The 15,414-nt window shown below is 39.8% G+C and overlaps 1 protein-coding gene across 2 annotated transcripts in view; it reads right to left on the reverse strand.

Moving 5' to 3' along the window:
- MYOF (myoferlin) overlaps window positions 1-15,414 on the reverse strand; it is a 161,159-nt gene that overhangs the window by 36,745 nt on the left and 109,000 nt on the right. For both annotated transcript variants that reach the window (XM_051981667.1, XM_051981666.1), the window contains 6 exons: window positions 14,380-14,486; window positions 10,695-10,887; window positions 6,966-7,121; window positions 6,261-6,392; window positions 3,200-3,363; window positions 958-1,072 (listed from right to left, as the gene is read on the reverse strand). In XM_051981667.1, coding sequence (XP_051837627.1) covers window positions 958-1,072; window positions 3,200-3,363; window positions 6,261-6,392; window positions 6,966-7,121; window positions 10,695-10,887; window positions 14,380-14,486 — 867 coding nt within the window. The remainder of the gene's footprint in view (window positions 1-957; window positions 1,073-3,199; window positions 3,364-6,260; window positions 6,393-6,965; window positions 7,122-10,694; window positions 10,888-14,379; window positions 14,487-15,414) is intronic.

A 15,414-nucleotide genomic window follows, 5' to 3' on the forward strand; every position in this document is an offset into this window, starting at 1 on the left:
ATAAATGTTAAGCCATTTGTAAACTATAAAATATTATGTCAATTTCAGTTAGTATTAATTGAACTTCACAGATAATGACAGTCTTGAGGTCCAAACAATGGAGTATCTTAATAACCAAAGGACAAACAAGATGAATGTTTGTTTATGTGAAATATAGCATAAAGTCGGGCAGCTAGGTGGTGTAGTGGATAGAGTTCTGGGCCTAGAGTCAGGAAGGCTCATCTTCCTAAATTTAAATCTAGCTTCAAACATTGATTATTATTATTATTATTCAAACATAACCCTGTGTAAGTTATTTAATCCTGCTTGTCTCAGTTCCTCATCTATAAAGTAAGCTGGAGAAGGAATAACAAACTACTCTAGTGTCTTTGTCTTGGAATTCATGAATAACCAGACATGATTGAAACAAGTGAATAAAACCTAGAATTTTCATGTAGAAGTATGCATCTCACTTCAGGGTCACAAGAGTTAATAGTCAACTTGAGCTTGCTAGAATAATGCCATTTATTGAAATAGCTTCTATCTACTGAATCATCATTTTACTTGGAAAAAAATAGAGAGAGAGAGAGAGACAGAGAGAGAGATTAGTTCTCACATCTTGGAAAGGCATCATTTTCAGTTCTAACCATGTGGGTTTGGGGTTTAGATTATTATCAGGTTGAATATAAAAATCAACATTGGATTCCACTTCACATGTATTGAATTCTTCATAAGAATTCTCTCATATGAATTCTGGAAAGGCATCATTTTCAGTTGCAACCATATGGTCTGTGCTTTGGATGACCATAAAGTCGAATACAAAAACCAACATTGAGCCCAGTCTCTTCTAGTAGATATCTATCTAGTAGATTGTGACAACAATTACAAGCAAAGGAGAAAAATCAAAGACTCGTGGCTGATGGTTCTTAACCTTTACAAGTGAAAGCTACCAGAACTAAGCAAGAACGGGTGGCTCACCACATCGGTATAGCTGTCCTCCATTGGCTTCCATTCCCCTCCTGGATAGCGGCTTTCATTTTGATACACTTCATCTGTAAACTCTGTGTGACCAGCATCTGCTTCAGTCAGCAAACTGGGGAGAAATCAAAGGCTCGTGTTATTGATGGAAGCTTCTAAACTCAGTGGCTCTTCACAGAGATCACAGAATCAGCACTGGAGGGGGCCATAGTTAAGTAATCCAATCTCGTTATTTCACAATGAGTAAATTGATGTCTGAAACAGGACAATGACTGGCCCAAGCTCACACAGAGAAGGGAAGAACCATTTATTAAGTTCTGATTAAGTGCTGAACACTGTGCTAACTAAACATTTTATAAATGCAATCTCATTTGATCTTTATAAAAACCCTGAGCGATAGTTGCAATTCTTTTCCACATTTCATAGCTGACAAAACTGAAGCTAAGTGACTTGCCCAGTATCATACAGCTCATCAGTGTTTGAAACGAGATTTAAGTCGGATCTTCTTGACTCCAAGCCCTGCCCTCTCTACCTTGAACTAGGTTTTAAATCCAGATGCTACAAATTTGAATCCAACACTCTTTCCACCACACTAGCAGCCTTACATGAGTTGAAAACTATCCATAACTAGACTATTCCCAAGGAATGGAATACGATAGTGAAAATGATGGATTCTCTCATGAATCCTGGAAAGGCATCATTTTCAGGTCCAACCCTACAACTTAAAACTTTAGGTGATCATCAGGTTGAATACAAAAATCAATATTGAGTCCAGTCCCTTTTAGTAGTGTCCATTTAGTCAGTAAGAGCTACCAGGGAGATACAGGATAATGGAAGTATCTAGGGCAAAAACTTATTACCTAGAGTTCACAAAGACTTTGCCATTTGCCATTGACACTGAAAACTCTGAAGGTGAGGAGGAAATGTATTTAAGGAATGGGAGATGGCTAGTGTGAAGGGACAGGACAGGGGAAGATAGATTGCCATTTGTGACAAACAGAGAAAATCATTTTCGATGGACTATAAAGTATGGGAGGGGGAACAAGACTGGAAAGATAGCTTGGGCGCAAGTTGTAAAAGGATTTCACAGTAAACAGGATTTATATTTAACACATAGGCAACGAGTTTACTGAGTAGGGCAGTGATGATTAGCTTGTTGCTAAGGAAAATCACTTTAGCAACTTTGTGCAGGAGAAACTGGAATGGGGAGAAGCTTGAAGCAGGGAAGCTACTTAGGAAATTTTGGTAATGACATAATTGAGATGTGGTAAAAGTCTAAACTAAAGGGGTAGTTAAGTGAATGAAGAGAAGGGACTGGATGCAAGAGATGTTATGGAGGCTCAAATAGCAAGATTTGGCAACTGATTGGATATGTGATATGAGAGGGGTGGGGAAGATGCCAAGGATATGAACCTGAGAGAATGGAAGAATGGATTTACCTTCATCAGAAAAAAGGGGAAAGATAATAAATTATTATGTAAGCGTAGCCTATGCAGTCTAACTCAATTGCATTCAAGAAAGCTGGAGCCCTTGATTCCTTGTTCCTCTCAATATTGTCTGAATGGAAGGAAGACTTTTCTGTCTAATTTTTAAAAACAAATCAGATGGTATGCAAATGAGTCCTGAAAATCATTACAAGGCTTAGAATAAATTACTTTTTCATGATTATCTTTAATGCACTCTGATAAAACACTACAATACTATGCAATAGAAAGAATACTAGATTTGGATCCTCCTTTTTGGCATCAATGTGGAGTTGTCATTTGTAGACTTTTAAGAGTAGACTTTAAAGAGTCCTATAACTGCCTTCATAAGGTTGAGAGTAGGAATTGGGGAAAGCCAACCCTGGGTGACAACACTGTCACCCAGAGACATTGGCCTAGCTCCAAAGGCTGCAGTGTTTTATAACAACAGAGGAAATATTCCATATAAGGCCTTTGTTATTTGGCCCAAAACATTTCCCAGTGTTTAACTGTTTTTGATGTACACAGATGGTAGGAGGAGTATATCTGTGTAGGAATCCCCTTTTCAGTCAGTTACAGTTGGCAAATTCCTCTCTCAAGATTATTCATTTGTTCATCCTTGTTTAGTGAATTATCAGCTCCTTTAGCATGAATGATATTTTTTCCTTTTTCTGTGAAGTTCTACAAAATTAACTACTTTTCAACGTATACTCAGAATTGCATTTTGATTGGTAGAGATAAGAAATCAATAAATTTAGTTCTAGGAATAGAAAACTTACCTTCTTTCAGGATCAACCAACCACTCGCCTTCCCATTCCCAGCCTTTGGGGGGCAAGAAAAACTCTTTCTTGAGTTTTATTTTTCCTGTGACATCTGAAAATTTATGTCGACCAACAAGTCCAGAAGTGCCCCACTTTCCAAACATCAGTGCTTGATTTTCATACTATGTTTTAAAATGTAAAAATGTAAATTAAGAATTAGAAATTTTTAAAAATTAAAATACAAAATATATACATATACATATAAACACATCATATGTGCATATAGATACATATGTGTGTGTGTGTGTGTGTGTGTGTATAAATAAAACCTAAGAGACAAAGGAATAAGGCTAGCCTGTGGGTTTTAAAAGTCCTTCTAGGGTAGGATGACTTTAACTGGTGTCCTCCTTAAAGACTTTATGACGACATAGCTGCAGAAAACACATCTTCCCAGATACAGAACAAAGAATGGGCTTCCTCCCTTCTAATCTATATTCACAGAATCTTTGAGCCAGACCCTTAAAGGCAGAAGGGGCTTTAGAGGTGATCGGGACTCACCTCAACACCTGGGGCTCCCTCTTGGGACATTCTCCTCAGGTTTGTGTGCAGAGTAAGTAAACACATTGGAATTTTGATCCTAAGCTAAAAGTTTTAGAAACTGGCTGATCCCATCCCATCTGAGTGTGGCCATAGTGAGAGTTTAGAGTGTGCTTGTGGACATGGTGCTCATTCTAGCCTTAGGATGCAGTATTTAAAAGACTGAGACATTATCTTTGAATTAGCTCCTTTGTTCTTAATGATTTATTTTCTTAATAAAAAGTATCCCTAGATATTGATGTCAGTACCTATGGCCTATACACACATGTATGTATCTATATGTATACATACCAAGAGAGAATATTAATGTTTGCCTCAGTTGCACCATTAACAAAATGGGAGACTTTGACCTTACTTTCTGAATCTCAGTTTACTCATCTCTAAAATGGGAACTGCAGTTTATTTCTGCCTATTTCTATTCACTGAACTCCTACCTCTTCACCTATTCTCTTCATCTACTATTCTGCCCATCTTAACACAGGCCATCAACACTTCATTGATGAGTATACAACTTAGTCACTAGACTAGAGACAAACTCTAAGAGTTTGGGGCCTGGCTGGGCCCTGCTTCTGTCTACTACATCCACAATTCCTCCATTTAGAAGAGTAGGGTGGGAGAACTGAAACGCACATTATTAATGCCCATTGACTGCTAAGTTCTGCCAGCCCTGACTGCTTCATAATGCTCCTGGAGATGCACAGCACCATAATAATTCTATGAGGCCTAATGTCGGAGGCCCTTTACAGTTTCAAAGACTTTTTGTGTAATATTTAAACAGCACTTTAAGATTTACAAAGGGCTTTCTGTACATTAAATCAGTTGAGCCTCACAACGACTCCCTGACATATGTATTACAATAATCATTCTCATTTTGCAGATAAGAAAACTGAAAGAGGCTTGAGAAGATGAAGTGATCTGCTCATGATCACTCAGTTGGGGGGTACTGGTCTTCCCGGTGCCGGTTCAGATTTTGCTTCCACTGTCCCAAATTGTCTCTGTTCTTGTGTATGATCTCTCCTCATCCTCACAATCATCTGCTAAGGAGTCGAGTACCATTATCACCTCACCCTGTGTACAGAACGTACTGAGGTGTTGACTGATCTATCAACCAATGCAAGACTGTGAATGGGTCCCCTCAAACTCAATGTGACCTTTAAATAGAGCACCAGGGGATCACCAATAAAAGAAGTAGCTTCCTAATAGCAGACATATAAATGGGTCACTTCCTAATCTGTGTGACTTCTAAATAGTGGATCACTACTGTAAGAAGTAGATTTCTAAGAATAGAAATGTATGAACAGGTCACTTTCTATCATCTCTAAATAGATTACCAGTGGATCATTAATATAAAAAGTAGCTTTCTACTCAGGGAAGGGGGCTTGTCTTGATATTGGATAAGGAGCCCAATGCCTCCTCTAACTGTCGAGATAACTGATTATTAGCACTACTAATTCATTAAAACACATTGAAACATATGGGTATGTGACAGTTCACATATAAAAAAAAAAAAACCTACCCAATTTGCAGGTACTAACATCATTCAAATTAGTATAATGCCTTATCATCTTAAAGCTCTTTTATATATCTCGTATCACCTGATGAAGTTGGCATAGTAGGTTTTATTGTACTAATTTGATAAGGGAGGAAACTGAGTCTCAGAGCAGGCAAAGGAATTGCTCGAGGCCATTCTGTTAATTAGTGACAGGCCTAGGACAAGAATCCAGATGTCCTCTTAGTCAGAATCATATTCTACTATATCAGGGTCAGCCTCAGGGTCCCAGACAAATATCATTCAAACCAGTAGAAGTATTCGCTCTGGCTTAAGGTAAACAGAATAAATACCATTTTAAAAAGTAAAATTCCTGTTCAAGTCTGGACAGGTGGAATAAAAAAGGAACTACCTTTCAAATATATCCAAGCAAGTTTTTGAGGACTGAATAACAACTAAAGTCCCTTTTGTTCTGATTATTTTACATCAGAATACATACTATATATATGTATTTGTATATGTTGGCATATATCTCCAACTTGATATTTATGATCAAGCCTCTTTCAAAGTATGTTGATAACTCTGGTTCTGAACGGCCTCCTCCAAAAGTAACCCAAGCCTTTTTCCCTCAAGGTCTTCAAAAACTTTAATGTCTGACTCCTTGGAGCTCTGCTTTTGTGAATCATTGCTGAATAAATGAAATGTCATCAGAGTTCTGGGAAACTTTTAGGAGGTCACACGAAGGCCAGGGAGAAAGCAACAATCCGGACAGAAATCTGAGCTCCCCGAGGATCCTGTCATGTGATACACTCAATGCTGTCACTTTCCCAGTCACATCATCAGAGAAATTGATGAAGGGGTTTAAGCTCCCCTAAATGGATGCTTGAAAACGACCCAGGTCAGATCCTGCCAGGGATGCCTTTTGCTGGGCCTTTCGATGGAATTTGAGTTTCCAACAGTGAGATGAAGAAAGGTTACATTAGAGAAATATACCATTTCTGCAAAGACGGTGAATGCTCCTTCAGCAAAGCTGTTAAATTTCTTTTCAACAGCGCTTAATCCAAGCCAAATGTTAACACGCAGTTCTGCCGGAACCTTCACGCCATTGCTCTTGTCCTGCGGGTACTGGAATGCAAAAGGTAAATAGTTAGGGGCTGTCTTGAGCAGTGACATTAAAACAAAAGCCTTAATACAGGGAAAGGCATTGTATCCCTACAAAGTTTAGGATAACATTTTTTAAAGCTAAATTTCCAACTGACTTGACCACACACAGAAAAATAATAACACAAAAAGAATGTCCTTCTCTCTTCCCCTAAATAGAACAATGGCAAGAGTTAAGAATCCAGTAACAACAAAAGAATATCCTGTGATTCACCCCCCTGGAGTTTCCAGAAACAAACAAAAGAAGTGGCACCTTCCTATTTTTCTTATTCTGAAAGTAATCCATTAATGAGATTGTTCTAACTCACGCGGAGAATGATGCTACTTCCTATTCTGTCTTAAGGAAAATTGCAGGAGAAAAATAAATTTGGCTCACTTAGCTTGAGATAAATACACAGCATGATTCCTACTTTCTTCTGGGCACCTAGGACATGTATTTTCAAAACAACTATTTTGGGAAGTATTTGCAGTTTTTAATCTGGAAAACAGGTTTAATATTTAAGTGTTTTAAATTTCATGAGGGATGGAGTTCTCTACCTTCAAAAAGATGGTCTGGGTCTTCCCGCAGTATTTCCCAGAAGCTTCTTCACTGGTGGTGGAATATAAAACCTGATGGGCAGGAATTCTAGCGTAGGCCAATCTTTTCTCTCCCCGGATCATCCATATGATAATATCAGGCATACTGTTTTGTGGCTGGTCATTTTGGTGAGTAGAAAAAAGAAAACAAAAGCAAGATTACCTATTCTGCTAAATAAAAAAAAATATGATAAGGTCATAGAAATGGAAAGGATCCTAGAGGCTTGGAATCCCAGAAAAGCTGGGTGGGATTTGAAATTAAATCCAGCACTCTCTTTCCTTTATGCTATACAGAAGTATGGAATTAAATCAATGGAATTAGTAGCTTTTGCTATGATTGTGTTTCTTATCAATCCAGTGCCATTCCATACTGCCAAACTTAGGTCAGTGGGCTTCAGCATCTCCTTTTGCTCTGTGTACCCTGGACACTCTGGAGCTGAGTAAGACCATGCAAGACCCTCCTCTTCCACTCCCCCCAGCCAGGTTTAAATATTTCGAGCCTTGTTCAAGGACTTAGAAATAGGTTTACACGGAGCTGAAACCCTACCTATCACAGGAAGCCTTTCCTAATCCCTCTCAATGTTAGTATATTTCCTTTGCTGATTATCTCCAATTTATCTTGTAAATAATTTGTCTGTACATAGTTATTTGGACGTGGTCTCCTCTCATTAGACTGTGACCTTCTTAACAGCAGGACTGTCTCTTGCCTTTCTTTGCAAGTCTACTACTTAACACAGTGCCCAGCACATAGTAAGCACTTAATAAATGCTTATTGACTGGCTGACCAAATGCAAGTTCATTATTCTCTATTCACTCATTTTTCAAATTAAAATCTCTGGAATGTTACACTGAAAATCTAGTGATTTTTGATATCATTCATTCTTCACATCTCAATGGGTCTTTTTTTTATTTCCCAGAACTATTTCCTGACCACTGACCTACCACCATCATTCTAATTCCTATGGGAAGTCCTCACCAAATCTATACTTAGTACTACAAGTCCTTAGTTCTATAATGTACTATCTTTCATGCTAATTTCAGTCTTCCTCAATGAGCATTTGGCCCATATGTTTCTTTTCAACTGTGTCTCGCAATCACCTAATCATCCATCCATCAACAAGCAATTATTAAGCACCCACTGTTTATCAGGTAATTCCCAATAAAACTATTAGCATAAAACTACTACCAAAGCGATTGTGGGGGGTAGGGAGGAATTGGGGAACAACTGTAAGAATCAGAACATGTCTCTTGAATCAAGTCTTGAAACAAGCTAAGAATTCACAGAATTAGAAGGGTTAAGGGAGAGCATCTCGGCATGGGGGAAGAGCCTGAGCAAAGGCCCTAAGCTGGGAGATGGGATAGCACGAATAGGAACCGGTCAGCAAGTCTGGCTAGAACAGAATGCATGAATGAAATATGTACTCATCCTGGAAAGAGGACCTGGAGCCAGATTGTGGCAAGTTTTAGGCACCAAACAGAGGGGTTCTTATTTTATCTCACAGACAATATGAAGCCACTGGCGCTTTTTAAGCAAGTTTGTGGTATGGTCAGAACTTTGTTTTTTTCAAGGACCTTCTGGCATGCTGACATTGAAATTAGCTTCCTTGACTCCAGCGACCCCCATGACAGCGACTAGAGATCCAGCCAACCCTGGAGGCCTGCATGGTAACTTGTTTTACCTACAAAATCCCCAGCTTGAATCTGTGAGAACAATCTTCTTCCTCCCTTCCCCTGCTTCCTCACGCCTACTGAATCGGATTCTTATTTTTTTGGTGACCCGCTCCCCCAAGACTATCATTCGTCCCCTCTCCATCCTTCAGTCTTAGCCTCTTCTGGCTTCACCGGCCCATCATAGTTTAAACAAAAACCTCCTAATCTCAGAATAGTTAGGACTCTCAGAGACCATTTTGTACAATTTGTATCCTAGATACAAATTTCTTGCCTAGATAATTGCAGCAGCCTCCAGAATGGCCTCCCTGCCTCACTCCACAACCTGTCAAAGTGATTTTCCTTGAGCACAAATCTAACCATGCAATCTCCTACCCAAAAAATTGTAGTGCTTTCTTATTGACTTTAGAATAAAGTTTAAATGGCCACACTTAGCTTTAAAAGTCCTTCACAACTGGGCATCCACCTCTTCAAGGATCCTCCCCCCTCATACACTGGAATCCAGACAACTTGGCCTTCTCTCCCTTCGTCTCATGTGGTGATCCATCTCTTCCCTCTCCAGGTGTTTGCCTTGGCCAAGCTCCACATTTGGAATGTCCTCTCCCACTCCTTGCTCATCTCCACTCTAAACATCCTAGCTCCCTTCAAAGCTCCGCTCAGAGGGTACCTCCTTCAAGAGGCCTTTCTGATTCACATTCACATACACACACACACACACACACACACACACACACACACACCCCTTCCGATCCAAATCACCTGGTATTTATTCTGTGTGCTTTAAATCTGCCTATTTTGACAGATATTATCCTTTACTATTTATATATATTTACATATATACATGTTTGTATATGTATACATACATATGTGTATGTGAGAGGGAGAGAGAGAGAGAGAGAGAGAGAGAGAGAGAGAGAGAGAGAGAGAGAGAGAGAGAGAGAGAAGGAAAGGGAGGGGGAGAAGGAGAGGAAGAGGGAGAGACTTTCTTTCATAAAATGTAAGTTCCTTAAGATTAAGGACTATTTCATTCTTCCTATTTGCATTCTCAGTGCCTAGCATAGTACCTGGCTCAAAGGAAGCACTTAATGAATATTTATAGTTTAAATCTCTTTAAATGTTTTTCTTCATATGAAAAGAAAAAACTAACTTGGCAATTTCCATTCATCATTCTTTGTTTTGTCCTTTGGATGTGGATTTAAGAATAAATTTACTTTCTCTTCCCCAAGAGGATCCTTCATGTCCCCACTAAGTCTATTCCTCTCTGAGCTAAAAATCCCAGTTATTTCAAGCACTCTTCATAGGACAGGATCCCGGTTTCCTGTTATCCTTCCCCATGGCCAGCCACTTCAATCCTTCCCTTCCTAATGCTCTGAATCAGGGAGGGGGCTCCTCCAACCTTTTGCTCTAGTTGAATCTGAGAAGGTAGAATCATTTTTCTCCTTTCCTGTTTTTCATTCCTCAGCCCTGTTGGCCTGAATCTCCCTATTTCTGAGGTTATATAAATCTTCCCACCAAATAGTTCACTGGCAGCTAATATTAAAATTCTAGACTGGAATGTTATCCCACATCGTCAGGTGAGTGTGGGCTAATGAACTTGTGGAGCCACCAGTGTCCATCCCCTGTAGAGCAGTTCATTGTCAGGTCAGCCCCAGGACTGCTGGTCCTGACGTGACTGAGTCTGGAAATATATATAATAGACCCAGAGATCTGATCTGACTGTGAAGTGACCCCAGGGTCCAGTTTGATCCGGAACCATGGAGCTGATGAGGATATCCTTCATCCTCCAGTGTGGCCTCTCCTAACTAGGCCAGAGAGAACCAGACTAGATCATGTCCCACTCCTGGAATTGTCCTCCCACATTTAAAGGTCAGGATCTAAGACACTCCTTTTCCTACCATTCATATGCTTATCCTCAGTAAAATGCAAGCTCCTGTGAACTCTTTATTAACGTGACATGGCTGATATCTTTGCACAGAAGCATCCATTCTGACGGATAAACTTCACATATTTTAAAGTTCTCACCTCTTCAGTAAGTTGCATTAGTTTATCAAACCAATCTTCAATTTCTGTCAAAGTGGACTTTACATCTGTAGCTTCAGACCTCATTTTTGTAGCTGCTTCCTGGATCTGGAAAAGGGACCTAAGACGTAACTTTTGGATCTGAGTGTCTAGAATGGTGACGTTTGATTTTCCTTCTAATGGAGGCAATGGTATGCTAAAGACAAAAAGAAAAAGGAAGAACAACATTCTTTCAACAAGAATCTTTCAGTGCTTGGACACGTGAAATATGTTCTGTTTTAAAATTTTACAACATTAGAATAAATATCTGCTCTTTCCTAAGTCATCATCACAGTATCATGTATGTCTTAGCTCAAGTCACAAAGATTGTCTGAGTAGTGATGATATGAACAAAATATTCCAAAATTATACCGAATCTCCTCGTTGTTGTTTTGTCCTGGCTGACTCTGGTGACCCTATTTGGGATTTTCTTGGCAAAGACACGGAGTGGTGGCCATTTTCTTCTCCAGCTCACTTTCCAGATGAGGAAACTGAGCCAACAGTTTTAATGGGTTTAAACTTGCAGGCTAGTAAGTGTCTGAGGTCAGATTTGAAATTGGGAAGATGAGTCTTCCTCACTCCAGGCCTGGTACTCTATCCACTGTGCCATGCAGTTTCCCAGGGCTTCATACAATTTCCATTACTTTTTGGTTGTGTCCTGCTTGTCTTGACCCCATTTGGGATTTTCTTGACAAGGATGCTGGAGGAGTTGGCCACTTCCCCCTCCATCCACTTTACAGGTGAAGAACTGAGGCAAACAGAGTTATGTGACTTGTCCAGGGTCACAGGCTCCTAAGCGTCTGAGGTCACATGGGCACTCAGGCTCTCCTGACTCTAGGACAGAGACACTGTCCACTATGTCCCCAGCTGCCCCTCTAAATCAGACTATTTCTAAAAGGGTAAAAAGCTGAGTACATCTGACAGCATCTAAGTCTGACATCAGGGACAGTCTCAGACCTCTGAAGGTGGGACAGAGGGTCCTGATTTTAATCTAACTTATCCCATTTATCTAATATAGTCTGAAAACATGAAGGAAACAGGGCAGCAGGGGAGGGTCCTGGATGCCATTTCTGGGCTTTCTAGAATCCAAGAAGGTCAGAGTGAGAGGAAGGAACCATCCCCTTCATTTTAAAGATGAGGAAGCTGAAGGCAGAATGATTAAGTGAACTGCTTGGTCATATAGCAAGAAAATGCAAAGACAGGATTTAACTCTGGGTTTACAGGTTCATGGAATCACTGACTCTCGCAGCTGGAAGGGACTTTGCTGTCAATCATCTGCCACCCTCTCCAGTGCTGTTCTCATCACATTACCCCTGGCCATGATAAAGGGGCATTGTGATCAGTCCCCAGAATTCTGCTCCCTAAGCTCCCAATTCTTAGCAACAGACCAACAGTTTACAATGTGGTCCCTTGGGGAAAGTGGGGTTGGACTTACTCAGGAAGGGGAAGAGAGCATCCCTTGTAACATATTGAAATTTTTACATCACTAAAGCCGTGAGTGCTAATCAGGCCGGGAGGCAGGGTGCCAGGGCACAGGACAGGTTGTGATTCCAGCAGGGGAAGAGCTGCTTAGGGGAGGAAGGATGCAATTGGACAAGGCTGGTGATGAGGTAGGAAGAGAAGGAGGCATCCTCAGGAAGATATTAGCATAGTCAAAATTTCTTGCCTTGGGCAAGATTTGCCCTCGGATTACCAGCAGACTGGAAATTCTACTTTTTTTTAAAGTATGTATATCCTTAAAAGCAGCTAGATGGTGCAGTGGAGGGCTGGAGTCATGTTCTTGAGTTCAAATCCAGCCTCAGACACTGTCTAGCTATGTGGCCCTGGATAAGTCATTTCATCTTATTTGTCTCAGTTTCCTCCTTTGTTAATGATCTGGAGAAGGAAACAGCAAGCCCCTCTAGTATCTGTGCCTAAAACCTCTCAAATATGGGGTCACAAAGGGTTGGACATGACTAAAAATGACTGCACATATCCCTAAACTCAAGAATTTCTTATCACATAAGTTTTTTCCTTTATTAAAGCTTTTCATTTTTCAAAACATGCGTGGACAATTATTCAACATTAGCCCTTGTGAAACCTTGTGTTCCGATTTTCCCCCCCTTCCCTTATCCCCTCCCCTAGATGGCAAATAGTGCATTATATGTTAAACATGGTAGAAATATATCATAAATTTTAAATATCACAATCATAAACTGGAATGGAGAAGCTGTATGACACATTTTGCTTATCAAATACAATACCTGATTTTACCAACTTTGAGGACTCCTAACACAGATCCCATCCTGTCTCATGTACCTGGACATAAGGGCAGCTTAATAAATACCTGGCTTAGTAGGTCCTAAGCAGTTTCTTGAGCTCCAGAGATAAAATAGCTTGCCTAGTGTCACAAGGCTGTTGTGTGTCAAAGGCAGGATTTGAGCCGACTCTTCCTGAGTCTGTTTACTACATCATGTTACTTTTTAACAAAACCATATCTTTAACAATTTTAAAGGGAGATCAATTATAAAATATGTCTGATGATATCATCTCAGTGATTTCTGCCCAAAGTTTTGAAGGTTTCAATCATTGAAATGAGCATTTAAAATGAAAGTGGGTGCATGACCCTGCTTCTCTACTCCAACCCAATGGTTCAAATACTGCTCCAGCTCTACAAAGAATTAAATACAAATTTCCTTCATTGTTCAAGCTGACTTGTCCATACAAGCTACACCACCAGGGGGCACAAGGATGCAGGGAAATTCCTGGGCTTTTCAACAGGCTTCAGGGAAAATAAAATCTGGCTAGTTCTGGTTGTTTGGTATAATAATCCTTCCCTGAATTCCAGTCTCCCACTAGTTTGGGAGAGAATTCTTAAGCCTGGGTATGGAACAAGTTCCATTTTTCTTGAATGTCAAAATCCTCAAAGATCTCAGAAGTTTCTTCAGTCATAACTTATGACTGACCCACTCATCAAGCAGCAACTAGGCTTCCTAATGGAGATAGAAGTCATAAGGCATTTAATAAAACTACAAATTAAATAGTTTTGGTTTTAGTGCATTTGTAAATTTAGGAAAATTGTTCTATTAAAAAGGGGGGGAGGGGAAGGGGAAACAGAAAGCCATTTTGCTTAAATCTGACCAGTCATCAGTGTGGGTTTATGAAGGGGACTGGGGAGAGAAAAGCCTCATGTCTCTGTGTCCCTGCTACCCACACACAAGAATGAAGCCTTCCTTATAACCTGCTATGGAAGTCGATGGGTTGAACTGGGCAGATTGAATAAAGCAGATTTAAATGGGCATGCTGGGTGGGGCTGACCATAGCTTCCTTAGGCCACTTAGCACAAAGGCAGAATCTGGAGATTTCCTAGTATTTGTGTAATAGTCACCACTCCCTTTCCAGTGAGGCTTTTTAGAACCCTTGATATTATTATTTTAAGACAACAATTCTAGAGGCTCTGAACTTATTAAGTGGAAATCAGGAACTCTGGTTGAAATCCAGATTCTTCCATTTGCTGTATGACTTTAAGCAGGCCATTTTAATCTTTTTGAGCCTCATCTTCCTCATATGCAAAACAGGGGAAGGGGAAGAAGAAGGCAAGGGCTGTATCTGTGAGTACAACAAAATATTTACCATAGGCTCAGGTAAGAAGTCTAGAAGATGAGTTTACCTTGTGTCTTCTACAAGTTCATCAATCAACTTCAGCCACATCTCTGCCAAACGGTTCCCAGGAATTTTGGCTTGAATTCCTGATTTCAAATTCTCTAAGTTTAAGTGCTAAAATTTAGGGATGGGGAACAGGGGAAGGTGAAGAAGAATAATGAAAAATGGTCAGAAAATTCTTAAATTTGTCTTCCAAGACCTCTTTCATCTTTCCCAATTCCTCCCCTTACTCATTTCCCTTTAAGTTACTTTGTAATCCATAAATGGTTAAAATATTTAATAAAAGAAGTCCAGATAGATGTGCATTTAGAACACACACACCATTCTAGGTGGCGCAGTGGATAGAGCACCAGCCCTGAAGTCAGGAGGACCTGAGTTCAAATCTGACCTCAGACACTTAACACTTCCTTGCTGTGTGACCCTGGGCAAGTCACTTAACCCCAATTGCCTCAGCAAAAACAAACACCACCACCACCACCACCAACAACAACAACAACAACAACAACAAAAAACCAGAAAATGAATGTCACCCAAAGCTGACAGTCTAGAGGGTAATTTTGAACATTTGAGTGGTTATGTCCTTAACCCTTGTTCTCTTGCAGAAAATCTTCAGAAAAACACTTTTTTTTTTTTTTTTTTTTTTTTTTTTTGTGGCACATGCATGGGATCCTGTCAGTGACTTATTTCATGAAAGTGGGTGTTTGTATTTGTTATTTGTGGACAAAGCACGGTTGTCCAGGTAATGGACATTTAATACAACTACTCAAATTTTTAAAAATGTGACTAACTCTAAATCTATCCCTGAAATGTGAACGGATTTCATATTCATTATGTGAAATCCAGAGCAGACTCCCTCCTCCTTCCCAGTCGAAATATATATCCATTTTTCAAATTTTATATTTTAAAAAACTGCCCCTAAAAATAATTCTATTGAGAGGGACAAATCTTTCTCAGCTTAATTTTAGAATACTTCAATGAGCTTGACTCCAGTAATGTACACATGGCAAGTAAACTATGAGAGAGCATTATAATCACAGTGCTA

The sequence above is a fragment of the Antechinus flavipes genome, chromosome 2, assembly GCF_016432865.1.
Source record: "Antechinus flavipes isolate AdamAnt ecotype Samford, QLD, Australia chromosome 2, AdamAnt_v2, whole genome shotgun sequence".
In the NCBI taxonomy this organism is placed as follows: Eukaryota; Metazoa; Chordata; class Mammalia; order Dasyuromorphia; family Dasyuridae; genus Antechinus; species Antechinus flavipes.